The sequence below is a fragment of the Oncorhynchus kisutch genome, linkage group LG12, assembly GCF_002021735.2.
Source record: "Oncorhynchus kisutch isolate 150728-3 linkage group LG12, Okis_V2, whole genome shotgun sequence".
Lineage (NCBI taxonomy): Eukaryota > Metazoa > Chordata > Actinopteri > Salmoniformes > Salmonidae > Oncorhynchus > Oncorhynchus kisutch.
Window position 1 is genome coordinate 746303 of NC_034185.2, and position 13475 is coordinate 759777.

At 45.4% G+C, this 13475-nt stretch overlaps 1 protein-coding gene across 1 annotated transcript in view; it reads right to left on the bottom strand.

Moving 5' to 3' along the window:
- LOC109881667 (ras-related protein Rab-10) overlaps positions 1-13025 on the bottom strand; it is a 39363-nt gene extending 26338 nt beyond the window's left edge. Inside the window, exon 1 of the mRNA XM_020473778.2 lies at positions 12135-13025. Within this exon, the coding sequence (XP_020329367.2) occupies positions 12135-12261 (127 nt within the window). The 5' untranslated portion in view covers positions 12262-13025. The remainder of the gene's footprint in view (positions 1-12134) is intronic.
- Positions 13026-13475: the final 450 nt, after the last annotated feature.

The following is a 13475-nucleotide window of genomic DNA, read 5'->3' on the forward strand; positions in this document are numbered from 1 at the left end:
CCCACGAAGAATATAGATGAAAACTTTTGGTAAATAGTGTGGTCTACAGCTTATCATGAGATACTCTACCTCAGACGAGCAAAACATTGAGACTTTCTTAATATTAGATTTTGTGCACCATTTATTTACAAATAGACACCACTTGTCTCACCGGAGGCAGCTGTTCTATCTTGCAGATGGACCAAAAACCCAGCCAGCTGTATGTTATCCGTGTCATTATTCAGCCACAACTCAGTGAAACAAGATATTACAATTTAATGTCCCATTGGTAGGATAGTCTTGATCGAAGCACTTTGGCTAATAGTTCTGATGGTAGAGGGGGATTACTCACATGCCGTCGGATCCTTACAAGGCACCCCGACCTACTTCCCCGATATCGCCGTCTCTTCTTCATGCGAATGACGGGGATTTGGGCCTTGTTGAGTGTCTGAAGTAAATCCTTCATGTCCGACTCGTTAAATAAAACATCTTGATCTAGTACGAGGTGAGTAATCGCTGTGCTGATTTCCAGAATCTCTTTTCAGTCAAAAGAGGCGGTGGCAGAAAAATGATGTACAATGTACAACACACACACACACAATAGCACAATTGGTTAGAATCCCATAAAAGGGCAGCCATATCTTCCGGCGCCATCATATCATTGTAAAACTAATTTCACACACATTATTTAGTGTATGTAACGCCGACTACACACGCAATCTCAACAGTAAATACACAGACACATCTATAGAGAGGATGTGGTCAATGGGGTGGTGGTCAAAGGGGTTGTGGTCAGTATGTGGTCAGAGGGGCCGTGGACAAGTTAAAACAATCTTGACAGACTTTCTCGTCTTAAGACAAGAGTTAATGTCGAGTCCTGTACTACCCCCCATAGTGGACAAGAGGACAAGCGTTAATGTTGAGCCCTGTACTACCCCCCCATAGTGGACAAGAGGACAAGCGTTAATGTCGAGCCCTGTACTACCCCCCCCATAGTGGACAAGACGACAAGCATTAATGTCGAGCCCTGTACTAGCCACCACAGTAAACAAGTTTACCTATTCTATTGGTCAGCTTGTCGTTCTGTGCGAGAAAGAAATCGCCTACTCCAAACAGACTCTGGGACGACAGATCTCAAATTCATACAACCAGTAGGCCCAGGCTACATAAAACAAAAAGCAATGAGTCTAATGCAATAGATCAGAATGTTTAGCTTAAAACGTTGATCAACTATTATTTATTCACATAAGTGCAGAAATGTGCACAAGGCAGTAAACTGCGCATGACTGTTCCTTCCATAATGCAATTAGAGGGAAAACACTTGTCGAAAGCACACCGCACATGAGTGGTATCATGCGACAGAAGAAAACATCTGTTAGAAATGTTGAAAGAGAGGAGATCTAAAGACGCGACAACTGGCATGGCTTGCTAATGCTAATATGACTAGGATTATCGTCAACTAGCATGGCTTGTTAATGTAAATATGTTTAGGATTATCATCAACTAGCATTGCTTGCTAATCCTAATATGACAAGGATTATCATCAACTAGCATGGCTTGCTAATGCTAATATGACTAGGATTATCGTCAACTAGCATGGCTTGCTAATACTAATATGATTAAGATTATCGTCAACTAGCATGGCTTGCTAATTCTAATATGGACTAGGATTATTATCAACTAGCATGGCTTGCTAATATGACTAGGATTATCAACAACTAGCATGGCTTGCTAATGCTAATATGACTAGGATTATCAACAACTAGCATGGCTTGCTAATGCTAATATGACTAGGATTATTATCAACTAGCATGGCTTGCTAATGCTAATATGACTAGGATTATCATCAACTAGCATGGCTTGCTAATGCTAATATGACTAGGATTATCATCAACTAGCATGGCTTGCTAATACTAATATGATTAAGATTATCAACTAGCATGGCTTGCTAATTCTAATATGGACTAGGATTATTATCAACTAGCATGGCTTGCTAATATGACTAGGATTATCAACAACTAGCATGGCTTGCTAATGCTAATATGACTAGGATTATCAACAACTAGCATGGCTTGCTAATGCTAATATGACTAGGATTATTATCAACTAGCATGGCTTGCTAATGCTAATATGACTAGGATTATCATCAACTAGCATGGCTTGCTAATGCTAATATGACTAGGATTATCATCAACTAGCATGGCTTGCTAATACTAATATGATTAAGATTATCAACTAGCATGGCTTGCTAATTCTAATATGGACTAGGATTATTATCAACTAGCATGGCTTGCTAATATGACTAGGATTATCAACAACTAGCATGGCTTGCTAATGCTAATATGACTAGGATTATCAACAACTAGCATGGCTTGCTAATACTAATATGATTAAGATTATCAACTAGCATGGCTTGCTAATTCTAATATGGACTAGGATTATTATCAACTAGCATGGCTTGCTAATATGACTAGGATTATCAACAACTAGCATGGCTTGCTAATGCTAATATGACTAGGATTATCAACAACTAGCATGGCTTGCTAATATGACTAGGATTATCAACAACTAGCATGGCTTGCTAATGCTAATATGACAAGGATTATCAACAACTAGCATGGCTTGCTAATGTAAATATGACTAGGATTATCATCAACTAGCATGGCTTGCTAATGCTAATATGACTAGGATTATTATCAACTAGCATGGCTTGCTAATGCTAATATGACTAGGATTATCATCAACTAGCATGGCTTGCTAATGCTAATATGACTAGGATTATCATCAACTAGCATGGCTTGCTAATGCTAATATGACTAGGATTATCAACAACTAGCATGGCTTGCTAATATGACTAGGATTATCAACAACTAGCATGGCTTGCTAATGCTAATATGACAAGGATTATCATCAACTAGCATGGCTTGCTAATGCTAATATGACTAGGATTATTATCAACTAGCATGGCTTGCTAATGCTAATATGACTAGGATTATCATCAACTAGCATGGCTTGCTAATGCTAATATGACTAGGATTATCATCAACTAGCATGGCTTGCTAATGCTAATATGATTAGGATTATCATCAACTAGCATGGCTTGCTAATATGACTAGGATTAACATCAACTAGCATGACTAGGTTTGAAGTTTGGCTACTGGACAACGGCAGAAAGTCGATTTGAAAACCAATAGAACATGAGAAACCATACTGGTTTCAATTGAAGCCTTTAGCCTAACATAAATGATTTGATACTTTGAAGCAACTTAAGACATGACTCATAATATGAAGTAAAACTGCCTCCAGCTTATTGCAAAGTGGTGTGACATGCTAAAGCCTGCCTACTGTTGCCTATATGCACATCAATGGTGAAACAGCCACAGGAGCTGAGCGAAGAGGTGGTGCAGCCACAGGAGCTGAGCGAAGAGGTGGTGCAGCCACAGGAGCTGAGCGAAGAGGTGGTGCAGCCACAGGAGCTGAGCGAAGAGGTGGTGCAGCCACAGGAGCTGAGCGAAGAGGTGGTGCAGCCACAGGAGCTGAGCGAAGAGGTGGTGCAGCCACAGGAGCTGAGCGAAGAGGTGGTGCAGCCACAGGAGCTGAGCGAAGAGGAGGTGCAGCCACAGGAGCTGAGCGAAGAGGAGGTGCAGCCACAGGAGCGGAGCGAAGAGGAGGTGCAGCCACAGGAGCGGAGCGAAGAGGAGGTGCAGCCACAGGAGCTGAGCGAAGAGGAGGTGCAGCCACAGGAGCTGAGCGAAGAGGAGGTGCAGCCACAGGAGCTGAGCGAAGAGGAGGTGCAGCCACAGGAGCTGAGCGAAGAGGAGGTGCAGCCACAGGAGCTGAGCGAAGAGGAGGTGCAGCCACAGGAGCTGAGCGAAGAGGAGGTACAGCCACACGAGCTGAGCGAGGAGATGCAGCAGCCACACGAGCTGAGCGAGGAGATGCAGCAGCCACACGAGCTGAGCGAGGAGATGCAGCAGCCACACGAGCTGAGCGAGGAGGTGCAGCAGCCACACGAGCTGAGCGAGGAGGTGCAGCAGCCACACGAGCTGAGCGAGGAGGTGCAGCAGCCACACGAGCTGAGCGAGGAGGTGCAGCAGCAGACAGTTTATGTATGATATAGGCTACATAACGACTAATCATCTAATACAAAATGTATTTGTCACGTGCGCCGAATACAACAGGTGTAGGTAGACCTTACAGTGAAATGCTTACTTACAGGCTCTAAACAATAGTGCAAAAAAGAGGCTACATACAGACACCGGTTAGTCAGACTGATTAAGGTAGTATGTACATGTAGATATGGTTAAAGTGACTATGCATATATGATGAACAGAGAGTAGTAGCAGTAGCGTAAAAGAGGGGTTGGCAGGTGGTGGGACACAATGCAGATAGCCCAATTTAATTTAATTCCACTAAATTATACAAATGAACGTATAGACATATGCATGACTGGTGAAATATATTTCCACCAACTGGTATTTCCATCAATGAATAGGCTAAAAAGCATTATTTTGCAGTGGGATTTTTTTCCCTTCTCCCAGACAATTAGCCAGGGCCAATTTTATTGATCGGCTTTTCAATCATTTTCGACGAGACAAAAGCCAGCTATTACTGGCTAACGGATACCCTGACGCACACACACACACTAGGAGATACTCCCTAACTTTCCCTATCAATCCAATAGTTCTGATGAAGAACGCTAAAAAACCGACTGCTAGATAAGTACTATGACACAGGGTGATGCCTCTAGGACTGAGATGCAGTGCCTTAGACCGCTGACCCACTTGGGAGCCAGAAGAAAGACAGGAGGACGAGTTGAAAAAAAAGAGGGTTGAGAGGAGAGAAGAGAGAGGAGAGAGAGATAATAGAGAGGAGAGGAGAGAGAGAGGAGAGAGGAAAGGAAAGAGAGGAGAGAGAGAAAGGAAAAGAGAGGAGAGAGAGAGCGAGAGAGAATAGGGGGTTTCCGGTGGTGTATTTTGAGAAGAAGCTGCATGTCTCTGAAGGTATGACTGCTGCGTCAGAGAAGGGGGGACACTCCTATTACACTGTGCACACACACCTATTGGGCTATACTGATGTACACACTGCCCAACTCTGTGGCCAGTAAAGGTTACTGCAAGCTCCACTCTGTTGCTCTGTGGGTGGAGTGGGATTTGGAGCCACAGACACCTTTTGGAGCCATGATATCCTCCCTAGTCCCACGGCCATGAACAAGGGGATGATTGCAACGTTTTTCTTATGTCATTTAATTTAGTTAAAACAAGGAAGAGACACCTTCCCTTGCTAGTAGTAGCTAGCTGGCAGTCTGGCTAGGTGGCTTTAGCGTGGCTAAAAACATAGCAAGCTAGCTAACCGTTTTAGCTTACCACACCTTCATGTCAAATAATCAGATGTATAATAAAAACACAAGCCCTGGAAATATTGTTCTACTTGCTGGTGTAACCTACAACATTATCCCTGTTTAATATAGTGCGTGTGTATTAATTCCAATATTGGCTAAAAATAGATCATGTTTTGGTAATGGAGAAGAGCAGGCTACATAGAGCAGGTTCCTCCATGTCACAATAGCCTGGAATCACTAGTTGTTACTTCTAAACTAAATACATTTTGGCTGAATTGTTGTAGTTTGGTTTACCATTTGAATAGTAACCTAAATAACTGCGGTTTACAAACTAGGGATCGCCTGATATGAAAATAAGGTCACGGGAGAATTTCCAAAACCCTGAAGAAAAATAAAATATATATATTCTAATATCATCTATGTACGTCAAAATGATTGTAGTGTGATTAACATTAATCTAAATAAATAATTATAATCTAAGAGATACAATTCAACGAGAGAGCACTCTAATGGGATCATGGGAAAAGGCAGCACTTGACCGTTGTACTTGAATCATTCCCATGGTGAATGACGAGCTACACTATGAAACATTCCCATGGTGAATGATGACCTACACTATGAAACATTCCTACGGTGAATGACGAGCTACACTATGAAACATTCCCATGGTGAATGATGACCTACACTATGAAACATTCCTACGGTGAATGACGAGCTACACTATGAAACATTCCCATGGTGAATGACGAGCTACACTATGAAACATTCCCATGGTGAATGACGACCTACACTATGAAACATTCCTACGGTGAATGACGAGCTACACTATGAAACATTCCCATGGTGAATGACGAGCTACACTATGAAACATTCCTACGGTGAATGACGAGCTACACTATGAAACATTCCCATGGTGAATGACGAGCTACACTATGAAACATTCCCATGGTGAATGACGAGCTACACTATGAAACATTCCTACGGTGAATGACGAGCTACACTATGAAACATTCCCATGGTGAATGACGAGCTACACTATGAAACATTCCTACGGTGAATGACGAGCTACACTATGAAACATTCCTACGGTGAATGACGAGCTACACTATGAAACATTCCTACGGTGAATGACGAGCTACACTATGAAACATTCCCATGGTGAATGACGAGCTACACTATGAAACATTCCCATGGTGAATGACGAGCTACACTATGAAACATTCCCATGGTGAATGACGAGCTACACTATGAAACATTCCCATGGTGAATGACTAGCTACACTATGAAACCACACACTATTGAATCATTCCCTTGGTGAATGACTAGCTACACTATGAAACCACACACTATTGAATTATTCCCAAGGTGAATGACTAGCTACACTATGAAACATTCCTACGGTGAATAACTAGCTACACAATGAAACCACACACTATTGAATCATTCCTACAGTGAATGACTAGCTACACTATGAAACATTCCTACGGTGAATGACTAGCTACACTATGAAACATTCCTACGGTGAATAACTAGCTACACAATGAAACCACACACTAATGTGTGGGGAGACAGAGGCACAGAAACTCGCATCAATGCCTGTGTCAGATAACACCATTAAACTAAGAATTTATACTCTGATGAATGACTCAAGAACTCCCCAGATTATGCTCTCCAAATGGACATCAGCTGTGAGGACCGAGATGCCCATGCTTTGACTTTTGTTGGATAAACATGTTGGGGGATGCTGTTCATGGGGACATATTGTTCTTTCTCATGATTACAGAGCATGAAATGAAATATGGGATGTTCAGTGAGTTGCTATATTGATAAAAAACAGATTCCATGGGATGGAATGGTGCACTTTTGTACAGATGGGTCTCCATCCATTACGGGACATAGGGCAGGCCTCCACACTAAAGTTATGGATGGGTCTCCATCCATTACGGGACATAGGGCAGGCCTCCACACTACAGTTATGGATGGGTCTTCATGTGTGACACACACAGACAGCGACCGACACGCAGACAGCGACCGGCACGCAGACAGCGACCGGCACGCAGGCAGCGACCGGCACGCAGGCAGCGACCGGCACGCAGGCAGCGACCGGCACGCAGGCAGCGACCGGCACGCAGGCAGCGACCGGCACGCAGGCAGCGACCGGCACGCAGGCAGCGACCGGCACGCAGACAGCGACCGACACGCAGACAGCGACCGACACGCAGACAGCGACCGACACGCAGACAGCGACCGACACGCAGACAGCGACCGACACGCAGACAGCGACCGACACGCAGACAGCGACCGACACGCAGACAGCGACCGACACGCAGACAGCGACCGACACGCAGACAGCGACCGACACGCAGACAGCGACCGACACGCAGACTTCTAACCAGCTGTCGTCCGTAAACTGTATTGGTCTGGTATAGTCTGGTGGTGACTGTAGTCTGTAGTCTGTCTTGGGTCTGGTATAGTCTGAGGGTGACTGTAGCATGTCTTGATCTATTACAGTCTGCTGGTGACTGTAGCCTGTCTTGGGTCTGGTACAGTCTGTTGGTCACTGTAGCCTGTCCTGGGTCTGGTACAGTCTGGTGGTGAATGTAGCCTGTCTTGGGTCTGGTACAGTCTGGTGGTGACTGTAGCCCGTCTTGGGTCTGGTACAGTCTGGTGGTGACTGTAGCCTGTCTTGGGTCTGGAACACTCTGGTGGTGGCTCCAGCCTGTCTTGGTACTGGGACTTCTAACCAGCTGTCGTCCGTAAACTGTATTGGTCTGGTATAGTCTGGTGGTGACTGTAGTCTGTAGTCTGTCTTGGGTCTGGTATAGTCTGAGGGTGACTGTAGCATGTCTTGATCTATTACAGTCTGCTGGTGGCTCCAGCCTGTCTTGGGTCTGGTATAGTCTGAGGGTGACTGTAGCATGTCTTGATCTATTACAGTCTGCTGGTGGCTCCAGCCTGTCTTGGGTCTGGTACAGTCTGGTGGTGACTGTAGCCTGTCTTGGGTCTGGAACAGTCTGGTGGTGGCTCCAGCCTGTCTTGGGTCTGGTACAGTCTGGTGGTGACTGTAGCCTGTCTTGGGTCTGGAACACTCTGGTGGTGGCTCCAGCCTGTCTTGGGTCTGGTACAGTCTGGTGGTGACTGTAGCCTGTCTTGGGTCTGGAACAGTCTGGTGGTGGCTCCAGCCTGTCTTGGGTCTGGTACAGTCTGGTGGTGACTCCAGCCTGTCTTGGGTCTGGTACAGTCTGGTGGTGACTGTAGCCTGTCTTGGGTCTGGAACAGTCTGGTGGTGGCTCCAGCCTGTCTGGGTCTGGTACAGTCTGGTGGTGACTGTAGCCTGTCTTGGGTCTGGAACAGTCTGGTGGTGACTGTAGCCTGTCTTGGGTCTGGTACAGTCTGGTGGTGACTGTAACCTGTCTTGAGTCTGGTACAGTCTGGTAGTGACTGTAGCCTGTCTTGGTCTAATACAGTCTGGTGGTGACTGTAGCCTGTCTTGGGTCTGGTACAGTCTGGTGGTGACTGTAGTCTAGCCTGTATTGGTCTGGTACAGTCTGGTGGTGACTGTAGTCTGTCTTGGTCTGTCTTGGGTCTGGAACAGTCTGGTGGTGACTCCAACCTGTCTTGGGTCTGGAAAAGTCTGGTGGTGACTGTAGCCTGTCTTGGGTCTGGAACAGTCTGGTGGTGGCTCCAGCCTGTCTTGGGTCTGGTACAGTCTGGTGGTGACTGTAGCCTGTCTTGGGTCTGGTAGTGACTGTAGCCTGTCTTGGGTCTGGAACAGTCTGGTGGTGACTGTAGCCTGTCTTGGGTCTGGTACAGTCTGGTGGTGACTGTAGCCTGTCTTGGGTCTGGAACAGTCTGGTGGTGACTGTAGCCTGTCTTGGGTCTGGAACATTCTGGTGGTGACTGTAGCCTGTCTTGGGTCTGGAACAGTCTGGTGGTGACTGTAGTCTGTAGCCTGTCTTGGTCTAATACAGTCTGGTGGTGACTGTAGTCTGTAGCCTGTCTTGGGTCTGGAACAGTCTGGTGGTGACTGTAGCCTGTCTTGGTCTGGTACAGTCTGGTGGTGACTGTAGCCTGTCTTGGGTCTGGAACATTCTGGTGGTGACTGTAGCCTGTCTTGGGTCTGGAACAGTCTGGTGGTGACTGTAGTCTGTAGCCTGTCTTGGTCTAATACAGTCTGGTGGTGACTGTAGTCTGTAGCCTGTCTTGGGTCTGGAACAGTCTGGTGGTGACTGTAGCCTGTCTTGGTCTGGTACAGTCTGGTGGTGACTGTAACCTGTCGTGGTCTAATACAGTCTGGTGGTGACTGTAGTCTGTAGCCTGTCTTGGTCTAATACAGTCTGGTGGTGACTGTAGTCTGTAGTCTGTCTTGGTCTGGTACAGTCTGGTGGTGGCTTCAGCCTGTCTTGGTCTGGTACAGTCTGGTGGTGACTGTAATCTGTAGCCTGTGTTGGGTGTGGTACAGTCTGGTGGTGACTGTAGTCTGTCTTGGGTCTGGTACAATCTGGTAATGACTGAAGCCTCTATTGGTCTGGTATAGTCTGGTGGTGACTGTAGCCTGTCTTGGTCTAATACAGTCTGGTGGTGACTATAGCCTGTCTTGGTCTAATACAGTCTGGTGGTGACTGTAGCCTGTCTTGGGTCTGGTACAGTCTGGTGGTGACTGTAGTCTGTAGCCTGTCTTGGGTCTGGTACAGTCTGTTGGTGACTAGTCTAGCCTGTATTGGTCTGGTACAGTCTGGCGGTGACTGTCGTCTGTAGCCTGTCTTGGGTCTGGTACAGTCTGGTAATGACGGAAGCCTCTATTGGTCTGGTATAGTCTGGTGGTGACTGTAGCCTGTCTTGGGTCTGGAACAGTCTGGTGGTGACTGTAGCCTGTCTTGGTCTAATACAGTCTGGTGGTGACTGTAGTCTGTAGCCTGTCTTGGTCTAATACAGTCTGGTGGTGACTGTAGCCTGTCTTGGTCTAATACATCCTGGTGGTGACTATAGCCTGTCTTGGTCTAATACAGTCTGGTGGTGACTGTAGCCTGTCTTGGGTCTGGTACAGTCTGGTGGTGACTGTAGTCTAGCCTGTATTGGTCTGGTACAGTCTGGTGGTGACTGTAATCTGTAGCCTGTGTTGGGTCTGGTACAGTCTGGTAATGACTGAATCCTTTATTGGTATAGTCTGGTGGTGACTGTAGTTTGTGGTAAAATCTTTGAAATGGTTGCATTTATATTTTTGTACAGGGTAAATAAACTAGCATTTATGAAGCCAACAAACACATTCCTCACACAGTAGGAATATATTTCTTCCCATGTTTATAAAAATTAATAATAATAAAAGAAATAGAAGTACCTTGCTCCCAAAACACGTTTTCTGGAGACTTGTGGGCAGAGTGATGACGTCACCCCCTGTATGTGCTTTCAGTAGCCTGAATTCCTCCAGATTGAGGAGGAATCCTCACAATACGCCCCTGACCACCTTCTGAAGTGGTCAGACAGATCTCAACACAATCTGAACTCTGTGCAGCTAGACCAGTCTTTTCAACGCGCTCTTCGTATTCTGATAGCAAAAGTTGCATATAAGTTTCAAGTGTAGACCCAGCCTCCACCTGGGAACTCAAGAAAAAACGAGCTCCGACAGGGAAAAAGTGTTTTGAATGGTCATCCAACTCGGTACTCGAAGTTGAGAACTCTGGCATCTTCTAGCGCTCCGACCTGAAGATCACTGACAGGTTACCAGTTGTCTTGAAAGCACCACAAAACCATTTGCCAGCTCATATCTGTGTGAAGCTGGGTTCAGTTTTCTCATAGATGCTATCACATCCAACCTAAATTGATATTTGGTTTTAATGCAGATGAGAGCACTGAATCCAGCATCACATAGATACGGCCTAGCAAAGGGTCGGTCGTCTACCATGAGTTTATGGTGCTTTGAAGACAACTGGAAACTCTGAAAAATATTAGGTCAAATCATGATATCAGTGATCTTCAGGTCAGCGCTCTAGCAAGAGGTCTGAGTTCTTTTTGAAATTTCGAGTTGGTTGACCTTTCAAACCTATTTTTCCCCAGTCGGAGCTCGTTTTCCACCCCAATTTCCCAGTTGTTTGAACGCGGCAGCAAAAGTGACAAAATACAGAGTGACGCCATCATCATGAATTGTTTATGATTTCAGAAGAGTAAAACTTAAATGTTTTTAGAATCTTCCTCACATACCAAGACATACAGAGATCAGTGAAAGCTAGCTATCAAAGCCCCTTGCCTGACAACTATGACTAAAAAATGTTATATAGTGTACGAATGTATATCATTAGCCAGCTAACGGCCCATTCTACGTGAAAGCTGGCACAGTCTGGTGGCTTGGCAAGCCAGCATTTCAAAATACATAACCGGTTATACTACTTGGTTTCTCTGAAACTAGACTAGTTAGTTGACAACTGAGGGCCACCAGATAGCTAGGTAACGTAAGTTAAGTCTACACATTGTACATGTATGTTATCCAACCAGCTAGTCAGCTAGCTAATGTTAGCAAACAAATAAGTGAAATTTAGTAGACAGGCATAATGTACCAGAACAAACTGGTTAGTTTGTGACTGACAGGTCATTTTAAAACGTTTTTAAAAAACTAACCATTTAGTTAGAGAGTTCAGCAAACTTGCGCCATGGGCCTTTTTGTTAGCTGCTATTTAGGGACCGTCAGTCATCGTGACAGTTGAAATATCTACGTCAACGAATCTACGGGCGGTGATTTATTAGTGAGAATTTGCCACCGTAGAATCCATACAGCTGTGGTCCCCCCAGTAGTGTTGACACCCCTGTCCCGGTAACTCACCTATGGTGGAGATGAAGGTGGTGTTGAAGGCGTCGTCTGAGAAGCGGAACAGCACGCATGTCTTCCCCACGCCCGAGTCCCCGATCAGCAGGAGCTTGAAGAGCAGGTCGTAGGTCTTCTTCGCCATCGATAGACAAGTTGTGTTCGCCGGACAGAGCAGAAACTATCTCCCGCAGGTCTAGAGCCAGCCTGAGTTACAAGCAGAGGAACGGTCTGTAATATTTGAGTTATGTTGATATCTAGTTGGCTAGTTAGCTATATACCACCAGGGGTAGCGTGTCGCAACAGTAACCGAAGAGTAACCAAGACGGGTTTTCTTACAGGATTTGAATTAAAAACCACTAAAAAAAAAAATGGTATCCCGTGTGATTCCCCCTTTTCCACTCTCTTTCTCTCGCACTGTCGGGACAAAATGGCTCCCCTCCCCGACTTACTCTTTCTTCAAACTACCAACGAGCTCATTAAAATTATTGGCATTCCCCGTCATTACAACCGCCTCGGGACTTGCGATCGAGAAGAATTATAAATTTTCGTAGGTTAAAAAGTGTGTAAATTAACGATCTTATTACAATTATTTGTTTTGTCGATGATTAGACCCCGAAACAAACGACAGCCGTGACGTCGCCTTCAAATGCAGGCACAACCGCGACACCCTAGATTACGTCTGTTTTCCGCCCCTTCTGTCAAAATCTCGCTCGGTGATTGGCTCACATCACTGCTTTCCAAATATACAGCTGAACCCGATTGGTCAGATTGTCAAGGAGTAAAAAGGCGTAATTTAGGTTGACTTGTAGAAAGGGCATGACCATTCCGGAACAATCCCAGACTCGGACTCTCCGTTCCACTACAGATTGAACAATGAAACATGTATTTTCCCGGATGTATAAATGTGAAGCATCCGGTTAGTGTTTCCCCTCTACCAAATATGGTGGTGAGAGGAAGCCCAATGGAAGCCTAATGACCGGCAGTTGGAGAAGATGGGGCGAGATGAATTTTGGCCGAGATTCTGCTCATTTTCTCATCGATGGAACATTTGATCTCAATAGCGTTTTGTGTTTCTAAAATTAACATTTGTTACTCACGGAGTGGACAGAGTTTTCTAGACTTTATTATTTTCCAACGTTTCTTAAAAATTGCGTTGTTTAGAAGGAGTGCAAAGGTGAATTGAATTATTGGATACGAACGCTTCACGGAGTAGGCGTTCCCTAACGGAAATATGTAAATACATGGTAGAACGTGCCAATGGGTTCTCGCTAACTCGTGCTTGGCTCTACCCACCTCCTTGCTTGTTCTGCCCACTATGATTAATTTGCTCCCGTTGGAATCAACAGGCTGTGGTCT